This window comes from Pteropus alecto, unplaced genomic scaffold (assembly GCF_000325575.1).
Source record: "Pteropus alecto unplaced genomic scaffold, ASM32557v1 scaffold111, whole genome shotgun sequence".
NCBI classification, from domain to species: Eukaryota; Metazoa; Chordata; class Mammalia; order Chiroptera; family Pteropodidae; genus Pteropus; species Pteropus alecto.
The window spans coordinates 6,207,441-6,222,228 of NW_006431915.1; the positions used below are offsets into that span (position 1 = coordinate 6,207,441).

Below are 14,788 nucleotides of genomic sequence, written 5' to 3' on the forward strand. Positions count from 1 at the left end.
CACAGATAGAAAGAGAGTTCCACTCACGGAATGCTGCTCTTGTTTGGATGCCATAAGCTCCCTTCCCCCATCCTTTTCAGCTGTGGTCATTTGCTTAAGCTACTATGAGATGGGCTTCTGTCACTCATGACAATTTCAGAAGAAATCTCATTAACATACACTTGATGCTGCAGATTGGACATAGAGATAAGGACAGCATTCTTAGGCAGAAAATGGTCTTACCTTTCACCTGCGCCCAAACTGCACAGGAGCATCTTCTCACCTACGAAGGAAAACACAGCAATACATTTAACTAGATGGCACATGGTGTCAGTTTAAATAGCACATTTTAGCCCTCCAAGTTTCAGGGTTTTATCTCTTAACTTGGACTACAAGATCTTTGAAGTCTCATTTAGCTTTAATATATTACAGCTTAGCCATATGATCACCAAGTGTTCAAGGGACTGACAAGGATAGCAGGGACATGAGTGACCCCAGGGATCACTTCTACAGCTTTCCACAGGTCTTAGAAACCACACACTGTGGGTAAACAATAGGAATGGCAATAAGTTTCATTCCCTTGTCACCTCTGAGCAACTGGCATTGACTGCCTAGAGAACAATGTTGAAAAAGTTCTGAGGTCACATCCAGGTTCAGGAAAAAGTTGTGATTCATGTGACAGGCAAGGCTATGTGAAGTCCTGGTGTATAATAATGCTTCACCTATCTAGATGATACTTACCTAGCAACCTCAGTTACTCAAAATGTACCCGAGAACAAGGGAGAAAGCAAAAAGAACAAGTATGAAAGCTCATCCATGGTAGAAGAGACTCGGAAACTCATTGGAATGAAATACCTTCTCCTGTTCTCCCCCACTGTTATTTATGCACATTTGTCTGTTAGGAATGCTGAGATTACTGTCTACGATAAAATTCAGCAAAATATTCCCTAGAAGAAACTGAATGGCAGGAGTTTGAGAAAGATCCCTCCAACTTCAGTGGAGATTCTTTCAAGTGACAACTTTGGGCATTCTGGTTTTTATTTTATTAAAAACTGAAAATAATATATTTCCACTGAAAAATTCTGGGAAAAAAGCTTAAAATGGGCATAAGGTTTTGAAGGTGACTAAATTTTGCCTGATGCTAAGGGCGTCAAGTCTATCTAAGGAAAAATAATATGCAAGAGTAACCAGTGAAGGACATGTTTCGAGGCATTGGAGAAGAAAAAAAAGACCTCAAATAGCAAGACAGTTACTAGGGAACTGAGCGTATTAAAGGAGAGAAATTGGCAGAGCCAGGTGAAGAAGGGAACTCATTAAAATGAAGTGCTTTGATGAGATATGTATTTTATAAAATTCATTTTGGCAATAATATGGAGGAAGGAAACAGGCAGAATAAGAGATAGGAAAATGAGTTCAAAAATTGATATTCAGACAAGAGATGTCAAAGGCTTAACAGTGCTAATGAAGGAGAGGGAAGGATGATTTTAAATAACATTAAAGTGAGAGAATTGATACAATTTAATGGTAGACTAAGATGGTAAGATAAAGAGAGAAGATAAAAATTACCCCTAGATTTCTCTGAGCAATTGGGAGAATGGTGATGCTATTTATTGGGACAGATACACAGAGGAAAAACAAAATGGGGGAATTGGAAAACTGACACTCCCTGATTTCAAATTTTACTCACAAAACTATTAATCAAAACAGTGTGATATTGGAATAAAGGCAGACATAAAGACCTATGGAACAGAATAGAGAGCCCAGAAATAAACCTTTCCATATATGGTCAAGTGATTTTTGACAGAGGTGCCAAGGCCATTCAATGGGGAAAGAAAATCTTTTCAACAAATGGTGCTGAGAAAACTAAATATCCATGCAAAAAAAAAAAAAAAAAAAAATGAAGTGGGACCCCGACCTAACAACAAATACAAAAATTAAATGGTTCAAAACTAAATATAAGACCTAAAACTCTCAGGAGAAAATACAGAGAAAAAGCTTCATAAAATTGAATTTGGCGATGATTTCTTGGATATGACACCAAAGGAACAGGCAACAAAAGGAAAAAAAAAGACAAATTGGACTTCAGTAAAATTAAGAATTTCTGTGCACCAAAGGACACTATCAACAGAGTCAAAAGCCAACCTATAGAATGGAAAATACTTGTGAATTGTCTGTCTCATAAGGGATTAATAGCTAAAGAACTCCTAAAACTCAAAGAAATAAATAACTCAGTTTAAAAATGGGCAAAGGACTTGAATAAACATTTCTTCAAAGAGGATACACAAATTGTCAAAAGCATATGAAAAGATGCTCAACATCACTAATCATCAGGGAAACACAAACCAAACCACAATGAGATACCACGTCACATCTACTAGGACACACATCATCAAAACAGAAAAAAGCAAATGCTGGAAAGAATGTGGAGAAAATGAAAGCCTTGCGCACTATTGGTGAGAATGTAAAATGGTACCTAAAGAGCTGCTATAGAAAATAGTATGGTGGCTCCTTAAAAAATTAGAAATAGAATTACCATATGATCCAATAATTCCATTTCTGGGTACATACTCCAAAAAGTTGAAAGCAGGAACTTAAAGGCAGATCTGTACACCCATATTCGGAGCAGCATTATTCGCAATAGCGAAAAAGTGGAAACAACCCGACTGCCCACTCACGGATGAATGGAAAAACAAAATGCAGTACATACGTACAACAGAATATCATTCAGCCTTCAAAAGGAAGGAAGTTCTGACGCATGTTACGGATAATCCTTGAGGATGTTATGCTAAGTGAAATACGAAATACGACAATCGAAAAAAGACAAATACTGTATGGTTCCACTTATATGAGGTACCTAGAGTAGTCAAATTCATAGAGACATAAAATAGAAGGGTAATCGCCAGGCGCTATGGGGAGGGAGGATTGGGGAGCTGCTGTTCAATGGCTAAAGAATTTTGGTTTTGCAAGACGAAGAGAGTTCTGGAGATGTGCTGCATGACGATGTAAACGTATTTGATACTATTCAATTGTGCAGTTAAAAAATTGCTATGATAAATTTTGTTATGTGTATTTTACTGCAATTAAAAATAAATTACTACTGTAATATTCTGGAATTAGACGGCGGTAATGGTTGCACAACGTTGTGAACACACTACAAACCACAGAACTGCCCACTTTAAATGACTGTAACGCTAATATATTTGAAACCCACGGGGGAAGTAATTGCAATTCAAATATGCAAGTCCAAATTATTTTTTCAAAGCTGCTTCGTCCCCTTTAGCACCTCAGAGAATGAGCGCATGTTCTGCTCAGTTGTAGGAAAAACGGGTAACGATGACATCATGGGAAAGTTTCTTATAAACTAGAATTCTTACCCTGATCTCCCACTTCATTCCCTCTGTTATGGACTGAATGTTTATGTCCCCACAAAATTCATATGTTGAAGCTCTGACTGCAAACGTGACGGTATTTGAAGGTTGGGTCTTTGGGAAGTAATTAGGTTTAGATGAGGTCATGAGGGTGGGGCCTCTGTGATGGGATTGGCGTCCGCACGAGATGAGGAAGACTGACCAGAGCTCGCTCTCTCTCCACCATGTGAAGATGCAGCAAGGAGGCTGCTGTCTGCACGCCAGGAGGAGGGCCCCCAAATTCTCCTGCACTTTAATCTCGGACTTCCCTGTCTCCAGAACTGTGAGAAATAAATATTTCTTGTTTAAACCACTCAATCTATGGTATTTTGTAACAGCAGCCCAATCTGACGAATACTCTCTTCCAGACCAAAGTCTCAATCTGGGACAGCAGCTCCCTGACTAATCTCTAAATTATACTCATTTTGTACGGCCAGTGCTGTGTCTATGGCTAGAAACGCCAAACCAGGATCTCCAGGTAATTTTCCCGCAAGAAGGCCTTGTCTAAGCCATAAATATCTTTTGAACAAGTTCAAGGCAATACATTCTGGGTTTTAATCTTCCAATTATTAATTCCTACATTATTGTCACAAAACACTACCAGACCTCTTTGCTACTGGACATATTCTTAAAAGTACCCATTGGTTTTATATCAAGCATGATAACAGCACATTAGACTCATGTCTTATACAGAATTTAATAGTGTTTCGGTTTTAAGTATGTGTCCAACCTTTCACTCAGAATGGCTCAAAGTCGTCAGTCGAGAGATGTTTCTATGAATATTAATATAATTTTTCCAGTTTCAATTACCAACCCATATGAATTTACACACCCAACTCACGGATGGTTGCTTAGGGCAACCATCACAATGGTTCTTCCAGAAGATCTTCCATCCCGGACTGACTGATCCAGCTCTTGCTATTCTCCTTGTCCAGCTCATTATATTTACATTTTATGTGATGAATATTCAGTTCTAAGTCCCATGAAAGAACATAGCCTTTCTAAGGACAGGGGAGAGGAACGTAGAGCCTATGCAATAGCTAAGGAAGTGAGGGAAGCAGAAAATAGGGCAGTGCTGAGCTTAATCTGCCTTTCCCTTGTGCTTCCAGGAGAATGAGGGGAGGCAGCGGCCCGGCAGGGGTACATGGAAGTGACAGAGATGCTCCTCTCCGACTCAGGCTTCAGCAGTGCAGTAGAATGAGGACATTTGTGAAGGCTTAAGAGGGGGAACCAAAACCAGGTCAGTCCTAATGCAGCTCTAACCAGGTCCCCCAGGAAGTCCAGACTATCAACCTCCCCGTAAAGGTTTTGCCTGCTTGTCTTTTCTAAAGGCAAAGTATTCAACACATTCTTATAATTATTACATGCAGTGTCTATCTCAAATATTTGGAAACAAATATTCAAACATTCAAATTTCATGTGAAGAAGAAAAGAGTTCATAAGAGCTTTTATAGAAATATACCTTATTCCATTCACTTGTGATTCGTAATATAATGCAATAATCGTTCCCTATTTTCAAGGGTGCATTATAGTATTTCCCGTAATATAGCCTGTCTCCAACAGTTATCTCCATGCCATCATCAGGAACATCTTTGGCCAGTAGTTCTGCAGCCACATATCCATCAGTGTCAGAAGTGTTGCTAAAGAATGAGGTAATCCCTTTGGAATCACAAGAAAATGTGCTTTGGAGGGCCAGGGGAACCACTAACACCTGGTACGAACTGGAAGGAAAGAGAAAATTTCTATCAGACTCTTGCTTAAGGGATTCGTTCATTCATTTACACATATTTATTGAGCATTTGCTATGAGATAAACACCTTCCTAGGCACTGGAGATACAACACTGGACCAAAAAAAAGTCCTCACTCATGTGAGATTTAGTCTGACAGCTCCAACAGTAAAGTGACTCCACTTTTAACCTACAGTGTTAAAGCCAGATGACACTGGCAGAGGGGTCTCTTCATGTTCTGGCTGCCGGCGGATGCCGAGAAGATCCTCTTTGTCTGGGAGAAATTGTTGCATTCATCACTTCCCTGGGCATACATGTCATTAAGTCAATCTAATCAGTGATTTTCATGTGGGCAAAATAAAGCCCAGCTGTGGAAAGGGTTTAGCAGTCGCGTGGAGGCTGCCTGCCTGCAAGAGTTAATAGACTAAGTCTGCAAAAAGGCTCCAGGAAATCACATGGTAACCTCACATGGAACTCATGTGATCCCTGCAGTTCATGAACTGATACCAAAGTTCATGTCAAATCACTGAGAAGCAAGGAGTCCAAAGTCACCATGAGTTAACCTAGTCTGACAATATCCTGAAATAGCCAGAAAGGCAAAATGTCACATGTACGCTGTGAAACTGTTTCCTAACTGTGGACATAGAAACACATCAGCAATCAGCTGTCATTTTGTCATGGGTTTTGTTATTATTTACCCCAGATAGAAAACCTGTCAATGAAAGGAAGTCTAAGAATAAAATTTCACTGAGAATGAACCATGTCTTCCTTTTAATTACCATCTACTCAGTGCATATCTCCTGCCTCTGGTGTAATCAGTGTTTGAACATCTGCTTTCTCTTTCAGGCTCGACAGCAGGGATTTGAATGATTAACTCTTGTATCTTTGTAAGTCCTTACACAGGCCTTTGGCTGTGATTGACCCGCACTAATGTTACTTGAATTAAAATTTCAGTAAAGAAGACAAACATTCATCAGCACCAAATATGATTAGGGTGATTTCCAAAACTCATTAGGCCACGTAATTCTATTTTACCAGTAAATATACACTTTCTGTTCCACAAACCTAATGCCCCATCTCCCGCTTTCCATAAGTCACTAGGTTACAAAAAAGGAGCCCTCCACCCACCGCCAAGTACGTGTAGGATTTGGAAAGTCTCCATCCCAAACATCATAGGTGTCCCCATCTCCCGCTTTCCATAAGTCACTAGGTTACAAAAAAGGAGCCCTCCACCCACCGCCAAGTACGTGTAGGATTTGGAAAGTCTCCATCCCAAACATCATAGGTGTCCTCAGCGCCCTGATTTCCACAAAGTCTGTGTTCACTGTCAGCAAAGGGCTTTCTGCAAAAGGGAGAAAGTAAAGCCTGCAGGGCAATGAGCTATCGATGCCTCCACTAGTAAACATTTACTAAGCACCTATTGCCTACAAGGAAACACTCGTAGCAACAAACTTCCCTGGGAACTTTAACATATCTCCATGAATCACGGCCGCAGGTAAGTAAATGTTGCAGCAGCTTCATCCTATCCATAAGCACATCTCCAAATCCTTCTCGTCTTTCCATGTGGGTGGTGGTGTTCGAGTCCAAGTTCAAGGTTCACCTGAACTATTTAGTTCTGTACATTGCCCACTAGAGGCACCATTCACGTGACAGAAAGTAGTCTCTCGGGTTAGCATGATCGTAATCACCTAAATTGCTTGATAATTATACATGTTTTCAGCCCCCCTACTGAATTGAAATCTCCAGCAGTTGAATCTGAGAGTTTGTCTTGCTGATAAAGCAGCCCAGGTGATTCCTGTAATCTGGCAAGGGTGGGAGACACCACCGTTGAGAGAGTCCACCCAAGATCACCAAGCTAAGGAAGAAAGCCTTGGTCCGAGAGCCCCTGCTCCACCATGTGCCCTAAATCACTGCCCCCTAACAATGCACAAAGCAGATTCATGCCTGTCACACACTGGCAAAGCTGCTACACCCAGCTCAAACTAGGTACAGCAGTCAGGCGGAGGAAATCACCCCACTTGCCTGTCGGCAATTAATCCAGATGACGTCAGAGAAGCAGTTGTAGCTGTTGGGAACATCACTCCTCCCTCCCCTCGTCCTTACCACCACCCTCCCTGAATGACTCACAGATCTCCACTTCCTGTTTTGGAGGCACTGGCCCGCACAAGCCACAAGGATAGGCTGTCATTTGGCTCTTCTTTTTGCCTTACGTAATTATTTGATCCAAATGTTGCATTTGCTCTTGCAAATTCTCTGAGGCAGTGATATCACAGTGATTCTTTATAGCAACAGAATTACAGTGCCTCCCAGTCACTTGTCAGTAATCAAGAAACATAACAATTTAGGCAATATCCATTCCTGGAAAGACCTTTAAGTTCAGTTTACTACACTTAAACTAATGGAAAGACAAAAAAAAAAAGCCTAAGTTTCATTATAAATGCACACACAGATAATATTTCCCGATGTTCTTTTTTTAATAATATCTAACATTTATTTTTACCTTGATTGTATTGGAGGGTCATTGTCTAGACTGACAAGTCAAGAGAGGCATAAGGCCATGCCATGTAGGTTACATCAATGGTGGCAAGGTTCTGTTAGCAAGATGAGCAAGTTGCTTATCTCTCCAGGAGAATCTCTACCTTCCTCTGAAAAGGGGAACAATTCTGCTTTCTTAATCCTACCGTGACCATTATAACTAAAATGCTTCATTGAACATAATGCAGTCCTCCAACTGAGATAAGTTAATTCCATCCTACTACTATCTGGAATCCCAGAAGCATTTGTTAACTATGCAGCGTCCTGCTCATAATGCAATACATGAATGAATTAAAAGAATTATCCAATGACCCTTTCAGAAGTCACTACACACACGCAAAGGTCATCCTTAAGTCAAGGAAAATATATTCTGTTTTTGGTAAATGAAACAATGCCACTGAGCCATCATCACTAACATATACATGCAGATGTGAGTGCAAAGGATAATGCCTGACATGTCACGGACACCCAATCGATGCTCGTCCAGTGACCAAAGGAATTTCTTAAGCTAAGCTGCCCAAATGCTTGTCTCTGGTCCTTTAGAAGTCTCTCTACTTGTTTGGGAGAGTGCTGGTTGGGATTAAAGGCCCAGTCTGTGGCCAAGGAAACAAAAAAGAGGGGCCCTGTCTGCATTGCCCCAGCCATTCAAGTGCAGCCACCCCCAGTTTCCAAGACACTCTGTGAGGATCACTGAGCAACCATGGGAAAAGGGGCCACTACTGACCTGATAGGTCCATTTTCCTCCTTGGCCGTCCTCAGCTTCAGGCGTGGTAAAGGCCCTCCATGCACTGTGAAAAAGTCTACTTCTGGAAGGGGAGGCTCTGAAAACACACGGAAAAGTAAACAAAGGGTATTATTAGAACAAGTAGAAGCATAAAAAAGTGGCATTCATGGGGCCATCGAAAGGAAAGTTTTAATGTAAGAAGTGATGCGCGTATTCTGACCCATGCTACAACATGGATGAATCTTGAAAACACGTGAAATGAAATACACCACACATAAAGGATGTACATTGTACGATTCCACTTATGTGAAATATCTAGAACAGGCAAATTCGTAGAGACAGAAGCACGTTAGAGGTTGCCAAGGACTGAGCGGGTGGGGAGGGAATGGGAAGTGATTGCTTAATGGTCAACAGAGGTTCAGTTTGGGGTGATGAATATATTTTAGAAATAGATAGTGGTGATGGTTTTCAACATTGTGAATGTCCTTCATGCAAATAAGTTTATGTACTTAAACATGGTTAAAGTGGTATATTTTATGTTATATATATTTTACTGTAAATTTTTTTTTAAAAAAGCGACACCCTCGCACTGACAGAGGGTGGGCGCTGTGGGCACCCTACTTGGTAGCTAGGTCCCTATTTGGTGGGAACGGCCAGCACATTAGACCTCTAGATCCTTTACAATCACACATCTCTCTGTCCGTATCTTGTTCTCCCCAGCAACCAGATTTCTCACTGGGAGTGGAATACACTAATTGTCTGACACTGGTGTTCTGCCATCTAACCAGAAGTTACATTCGTGCCCCAGCTGCCATTCTGCCGCGGCGGGGAACACAGCCTGGGTGTATTGAGCACAGACCAAATGCACTAGATGTGCCCTGTATGTCTTATCTTATTTAATCTTCTCAACAGTGCTATCAAGTCGATGAGATTTATAGGAGGGAAAGATGGAGGAAGCGAGGAAGAGCATAAAATATGAATGCCCCCAACCCTGGCCCTGAACTCTGTCACCATGAAATCAAGGGCTAGAAGGCCAAAACAGACAGTCGAGACTTTATCACCCAATTAGAAAATAGCTTTGGGGTAGAAATTCTCAATCCAAATTATAATAAATAAGAACTTAGATCTTCTTAGATAGTTTGTAAAGCTCTATTAAATATGTTATCTATACATGGCCATTCGGCACGCATTTATCAGCCACCTCTATGCTCCAGGCACCGTGTGAGGCTGGGAGAAACGGCCACAGACGTCATGGTTTTTGCTTTCCAAGACCTTGAAGTCTATACGTGGAGACAGTTTTGTAAATGTGTGGTGCTGAGAACTATGATAACATTATAGGAAGTTGTGGGAGTGCAGAGGGAGAACACCTGGCCGAGGGCAGGATGGTGAGCCTATCAAATAACAGGAACAGGTAATATGCAGAAGCCGGAGGTGAGAGAGGGAGTGGCCACAGACAGAACCACAGGTAGTTCAGTATGGCTGAGAGGCTGAGTCCCAGCTGGGTAGAGGTAGGGTAGAGGTCAGATCTGAGGTCCTGGAAATAAGGAAAAGTCATTTAAATATTCTTCAGATGTATATTTTAGAAATACAGCTCATTGGAGGATGAACTAGAAAATAGTACGAGTATAGGTCATCCGAAATCTAGGTAAGAAATGCCTGAGGTCTGAAGCAGGTGACGGGAACTGAGAATGGAGATGGAAGAGACACTCCTGGGGGAGATGGAACAAAATGTGATGGAAGATAAGGAAGGGGAAGGAACCTGGGCTTGGGTTTTGACGGCTGGGTCAGTGGTGATGTCCTTCATCAAGGTGTGTGTGTTGGGTGCATATGGGGGGGCGGGGGTTCAGAAGTGCTCACTTCCAGACCTGTGAAGGTCGAAGTGCTTGTGGAATTGTCCAGCAGGAAGGAGGCAAGAGGACTACAATGTTAAATCAGGCTACATTCAGAGACTGCAATGTGCTGATGAGCAGCCAGACCACGAGGAAACCTGCAGAACAAAGGAAGATTTCTGCTGGGATTGCTAACAACCCATTTCCCCATCCCGTGAAGGGAAAACAGGAAAACCATTGTTAAAATAGAATCATTCATTCCCTATGGCTAAAAACATGGGGAACCCATGGATCACAGGCTGGGAATTGCCAGCAGGCCTTTCACGCTACCTATTCATATCCTTTCTCACTGTACATCCCTATCATCGTAGGAAATGGGTAAACGAAGTCTTTAAACTGTAACTCACATCCCTATCATCGTAGGAAATGGGTAAACGAAGTCTTTAAACTGTAACTCACAGGAACTAAAGAATGATATACAAACTGAATTCCCCAAACACTCGGGGTCCCTCTCAGTGTCTTTTACTCAGGTCCTCTGACTGTCACTGTCTCTGTTTCTATCTGTCCCTCTCAGTCTCTTAGGCTCTCTCACTCTCTGCCTCTGAGAGGAGGCCACGCTCTGTGGAGCATTATCCCTCCTCTAATAAACCTGCCTTTTGACTCTAACACTGGCATGTGTTTGAATTCTTTTGTGCATTCAGCCAAGAACTTATTCTCTCTCTCTCTCTCTCTCTCTCTCTCTACTCTCTCTCTCTCTCTCTCTCTCTCTCTCTCTCTCTCTCTCTACCCCTCCATACCCTTGTGCAGAGCTTGAGACCCCGTCACCCCCACCACACACTCAGGAGAATTTGCCCTGTCCTGCATCACAGAGGTTGGAAGCAAACTGTGGTGGTGATAATGGAGTCGGTCATCAGTAGGAGAGTCCACGGTTACCCAGGGGACAGTATAAATGCGTCTGAGAAAAGATGAGGGCCCAGAGCAGACTGCCGGGAAATCTAGGCATCTAAGACCAAGTGGAAGGATGAGAGTCTCTTAAGCTTTTGTTAAACAGTGGTAAATCTAGAATGTCTTCCAATGTTACCTAGTTATGGTTACACAGAGTATATATTAAACCTGTGGGATTGCCAGGGACCCTAGAAGGTCACCTGGAGCAGCCCTTGCTGACAGGCAAGGCCTCAAACGAAGGTGTTCAGGGTCTACGCTGTTTCCAAGGTGTCCAGAAAGAGATTCCCTAGCTGACAGGCCGAGGAAGACGGCCTGCAGCAGAGATGGGGAAAGGGTAGTGTAGTTTGAAAAGCCCCTACTATGTGCCCCAGGGGGATGTGTCCCTTCCGGTTTGAGAATTTCTGCCCTCTGCCCTGCCTGCTACCATCGAAATGCCCTTTCATTTGTGGTGTTTTGTTGTCACAGTAGGCAGTTTTGGTCACACATTTCCTGTTTTCAGCCCAGAGGGGGAACTAACTGTTCACCCTTTTCTGTGTGAGAACCCTTCTCAGGGTCTTTTAAATTATTCCTCTGTTTGCTCCTCTCTGAGATTAATAATTCCCCTAATCTGGTTCCTCTAATCTCTTGGCTAGCCTTTTAAAACCGCTGGGTTTCTCGCCACCCTCAAGTAACAGCAGAACAAAGTGCTCACTCAGGTCGGAGAAGGCAGAACCACAGAACAAGCAGGAAGCCGTCCATCCCCTGCCCGTTCCCTGTCACACTGCCCTTTCTCTTGCAGCTCGACATGTGCCACTACCACCCAGCTGATTCAATCAGCATGTGACTTCCAGACTATTTTCTGCTCGGCCTGCTTAAGGCCTTTCCCGCCTCATATTTTAAACAGTTTGCTTGACCCCTTCAATGCAAAGCTTGAACTGTCATCAGGATGTTTCTTAGCCACATTTAAGTAACCTTAACTTCTAGCCATATTTCCCAAGGCACTGTTTCCCATCCCCGGAACTGCTGTCCTCGGCAGAGCTGCCCTCCTTCCCATTAGCCTCATGGCTGGTTTAAACCGAACAGACCTAAGGCAAGAAGCAGGTCCTGTCTGGGCTGGAGAGTGTGGTTCTTGCACTCTGGGTATGTGAGATGAGAGGAGACTCAGAAATGAGACCCTCACTACCACTGTGAACACTGTCTATTCTCTAACTGAACCACCTGACAAAGGAAAATGTGGGAGCTGCCATGTGAGAAAACGTTGACGAGTATGGAGAAAGGCAACGAAGGGGAACTCGTCCTGCAAAATATTAAATATATTATAAATATATTATAAAACTACAATAATTGTAATAGTAAGGTACAAGAATATAGTGTGTAGCATGAACAATCTTTCCAAAGCTGATGGGAAACTGGCTTTTCACTTGGTGGGAAAAAAATATATTACCATGTAAATTTAGCCTTACACCATACGTCCAAACAAATTCCAAATCGATCTAACTTTAAATGTGAAAAGCAAAACTATTAAGAAACATCAGAAAATATTAGAGAGAAAAAAATTAATCTGATTTTGGAGTGGGGAAGGCTCTTCTTGGCGTGACCAGAGGCAGAAATTATTAAAAAATCAATATAATTGATTACATGAAAATTTAAAATGTCTAAATGTCAAAAAGAATACTGAAAAGAAAATTAAAGAGTAAATAACCTGGGGGGGTTGTGATAAGTATAACAGAAGGTTAATATCATTAACATAGGCAAACTTTTAAAATCAATAAGATAAAGGAGGTAAGTGAATGCAAATGAGTTAAAATTCCTTCTAAAACCCACCAAAATGAGAAAAAACAAAATAGAAGAAACTTTTATTTGAACCAAAACTAAACAGAAGTCCCAACTTTATTCTATAAACTTCAACTAAATGCAAGGAATTAACACACATAAATAAAGATACAGAAAAAAAAGACACCATAATGATCCTTTTCTAATTCTTGGCACCTCGCCAGAGAAATCACACCACCCACGCACGGCATGATAGATTGAAACTGATGACAATAGAAAGACTGGTAGCTTACACCATAAGTCATCAGCTGTCATGAGGCTAGCTACATCTCCCCTATCGATAAAGTTATGAGACTTGGCCTTCCAGAAAGAAGGGACAATCTTCCTTTCGTTTTTATATCCCCTTCACTTAGCACGGGTGTTTGTACATCACCATTCAAATATTCGCTGAATTAAATTTTTAAGTTGCAGTACGCCTCTCCCCACACCCACACAGCACACGGAAATCCCGGTTCCGGATTCCTGGTCCCATTAGTAAGATTTAGTTTAATGTGAGACACTCGGAAGGGAAATTCCATTCACTTTTCTTCTGGGAAATCAGGTGCTACCTTTTCCAGGCGCAAATCCTTTGCCTAACATTTCCAGTCAAATTCAAAAGTTCAGAGTTTTTCTGAAACAAAGCCACGTCTTAAACAACCTCTTCACATAGACACATATTCTTCTGATATAAACTTTCCTACTCATATTTTGTAGAAGCTAATATTAACACAAGAGAATTACACATCCAGCCTGTTTTCTTCTGTGGTGTATCATCCTGTCTCAGCAGGGCTTAAGCAAGGATGTGGATGCTTTCAGTGGGAGAAGCTGGGAGGCACTCAGGCCCATATCACCATTTGCTTGAGGGGAGGGGGTTCGGGTTCGGTTTGAAGCTAGAAAGTAGTTGGGAGATTTCTACGGATGAGAGGAATAGGTGGCCCATGGAGATATGGAAGGGCATGTGTGTGTCCCTCCTGGCCTGACCTAACATTAGGTCTCTAACCGTCAAAGAATCTGTGTCCACAAAGGACTTTGGGGGAGTCTGGACAAAGAGGAAAACAGCTGGGATGAAAGACAGTCCCTCTCCTAACTCAGGCGCAGCTTCTGCCCCCAGGAGCCCGGGGGAGCAGCGGGAATAGCGAGGTACCCTGGAACCAGCCTGAGGACACAGGGGGTCTCACTGAAAACACAGGAGTGTGCTGTCCTTGGATGGTTTGTGGGTAGCCAACCATGGAAGAGAAGCCTATGGTAGAAGAGCTCGAGAGACTTAGTCCTGCATGGTCCTCCCTGAGGACATCTCATAGTAAGAGAGATCAGAGAGAAAGTGTCAGAGGCAGGGGCGGTGGTCCCTAGTCCTATGGGGGAATCGAGAGCTATACTGACCAGACCCCTCTGTTAAAGGGACAGCCTGATAATACTCGGGACACACCTGTGTTTTCAGCTGCTTTCCTGAACATCTGAAAAGGTACATCCTCTTTTTCTCATTACGTACGTACGTGGGTAGAGACGGGAAGTTTCCCGTATAAGTTGCCAGCCTTCATACTAAAGGTAGACTTGGGGAGGAATGATTTCGTTTACATCTTTTCTACCCTTTTCTCCTCCAGAATTCTTGGTTCCATAATAAATGCTCAACCTCATACGCTCACCGTGTTGTGTAGCACGAGGGTTTATCTTTACTTTCATGCATGTATTTGCTCTCTCTCTCTCTCTCCCCTCTTTTTCCTCCCTGGTTGTCTCTCTTCCTATGAGAAGAAACTTTCGCCTACAAGTTTTTTGACTTGGATTGAAAATGGCATAACCAACATGTGAAAGTCTTCTGACTGTCTGGGTCTCTTCCAAGGGTGGGAGTTCGT

At 42.4% G+C, this 14,788-nt stretch overlaps 1 protein-coding gene across 3 annotated transcripts in view; it reads right to left on the reverse strand.

The window, feature by feature from the left end:
• Nucleotides 1-14,788, reverse strand: part of SUSD1 (sushi domain containing 1) — a 171,774-nt gene that overhangs the window by 79,866 nt on the left and 77,120 nt on the right. For all 3 annotated transcript variants that reach the window (XM_025041553.1, XM_025041557.1, XM_025041551.1), the window contains exons 13-15: nucleotides 8,374-8,470; nucleotides 4,849-5,107; nucleotides 223-262 (exon numbers count right to left, since the gene is read on the reverse strand). In XM_025041553.1, the coding sequence (XP_024897321.1) occupies nucleotides 223-262; nucleotides 4,849-5,107; nucleotides 8,374-8,470 (396 nt within the window). The remainder of the gene's footprint in view (nucleotides 1-222; nucleotides 263-4,848; nucleotides 5,108-8,373; nucleotides 8,471-14,788) is intronic.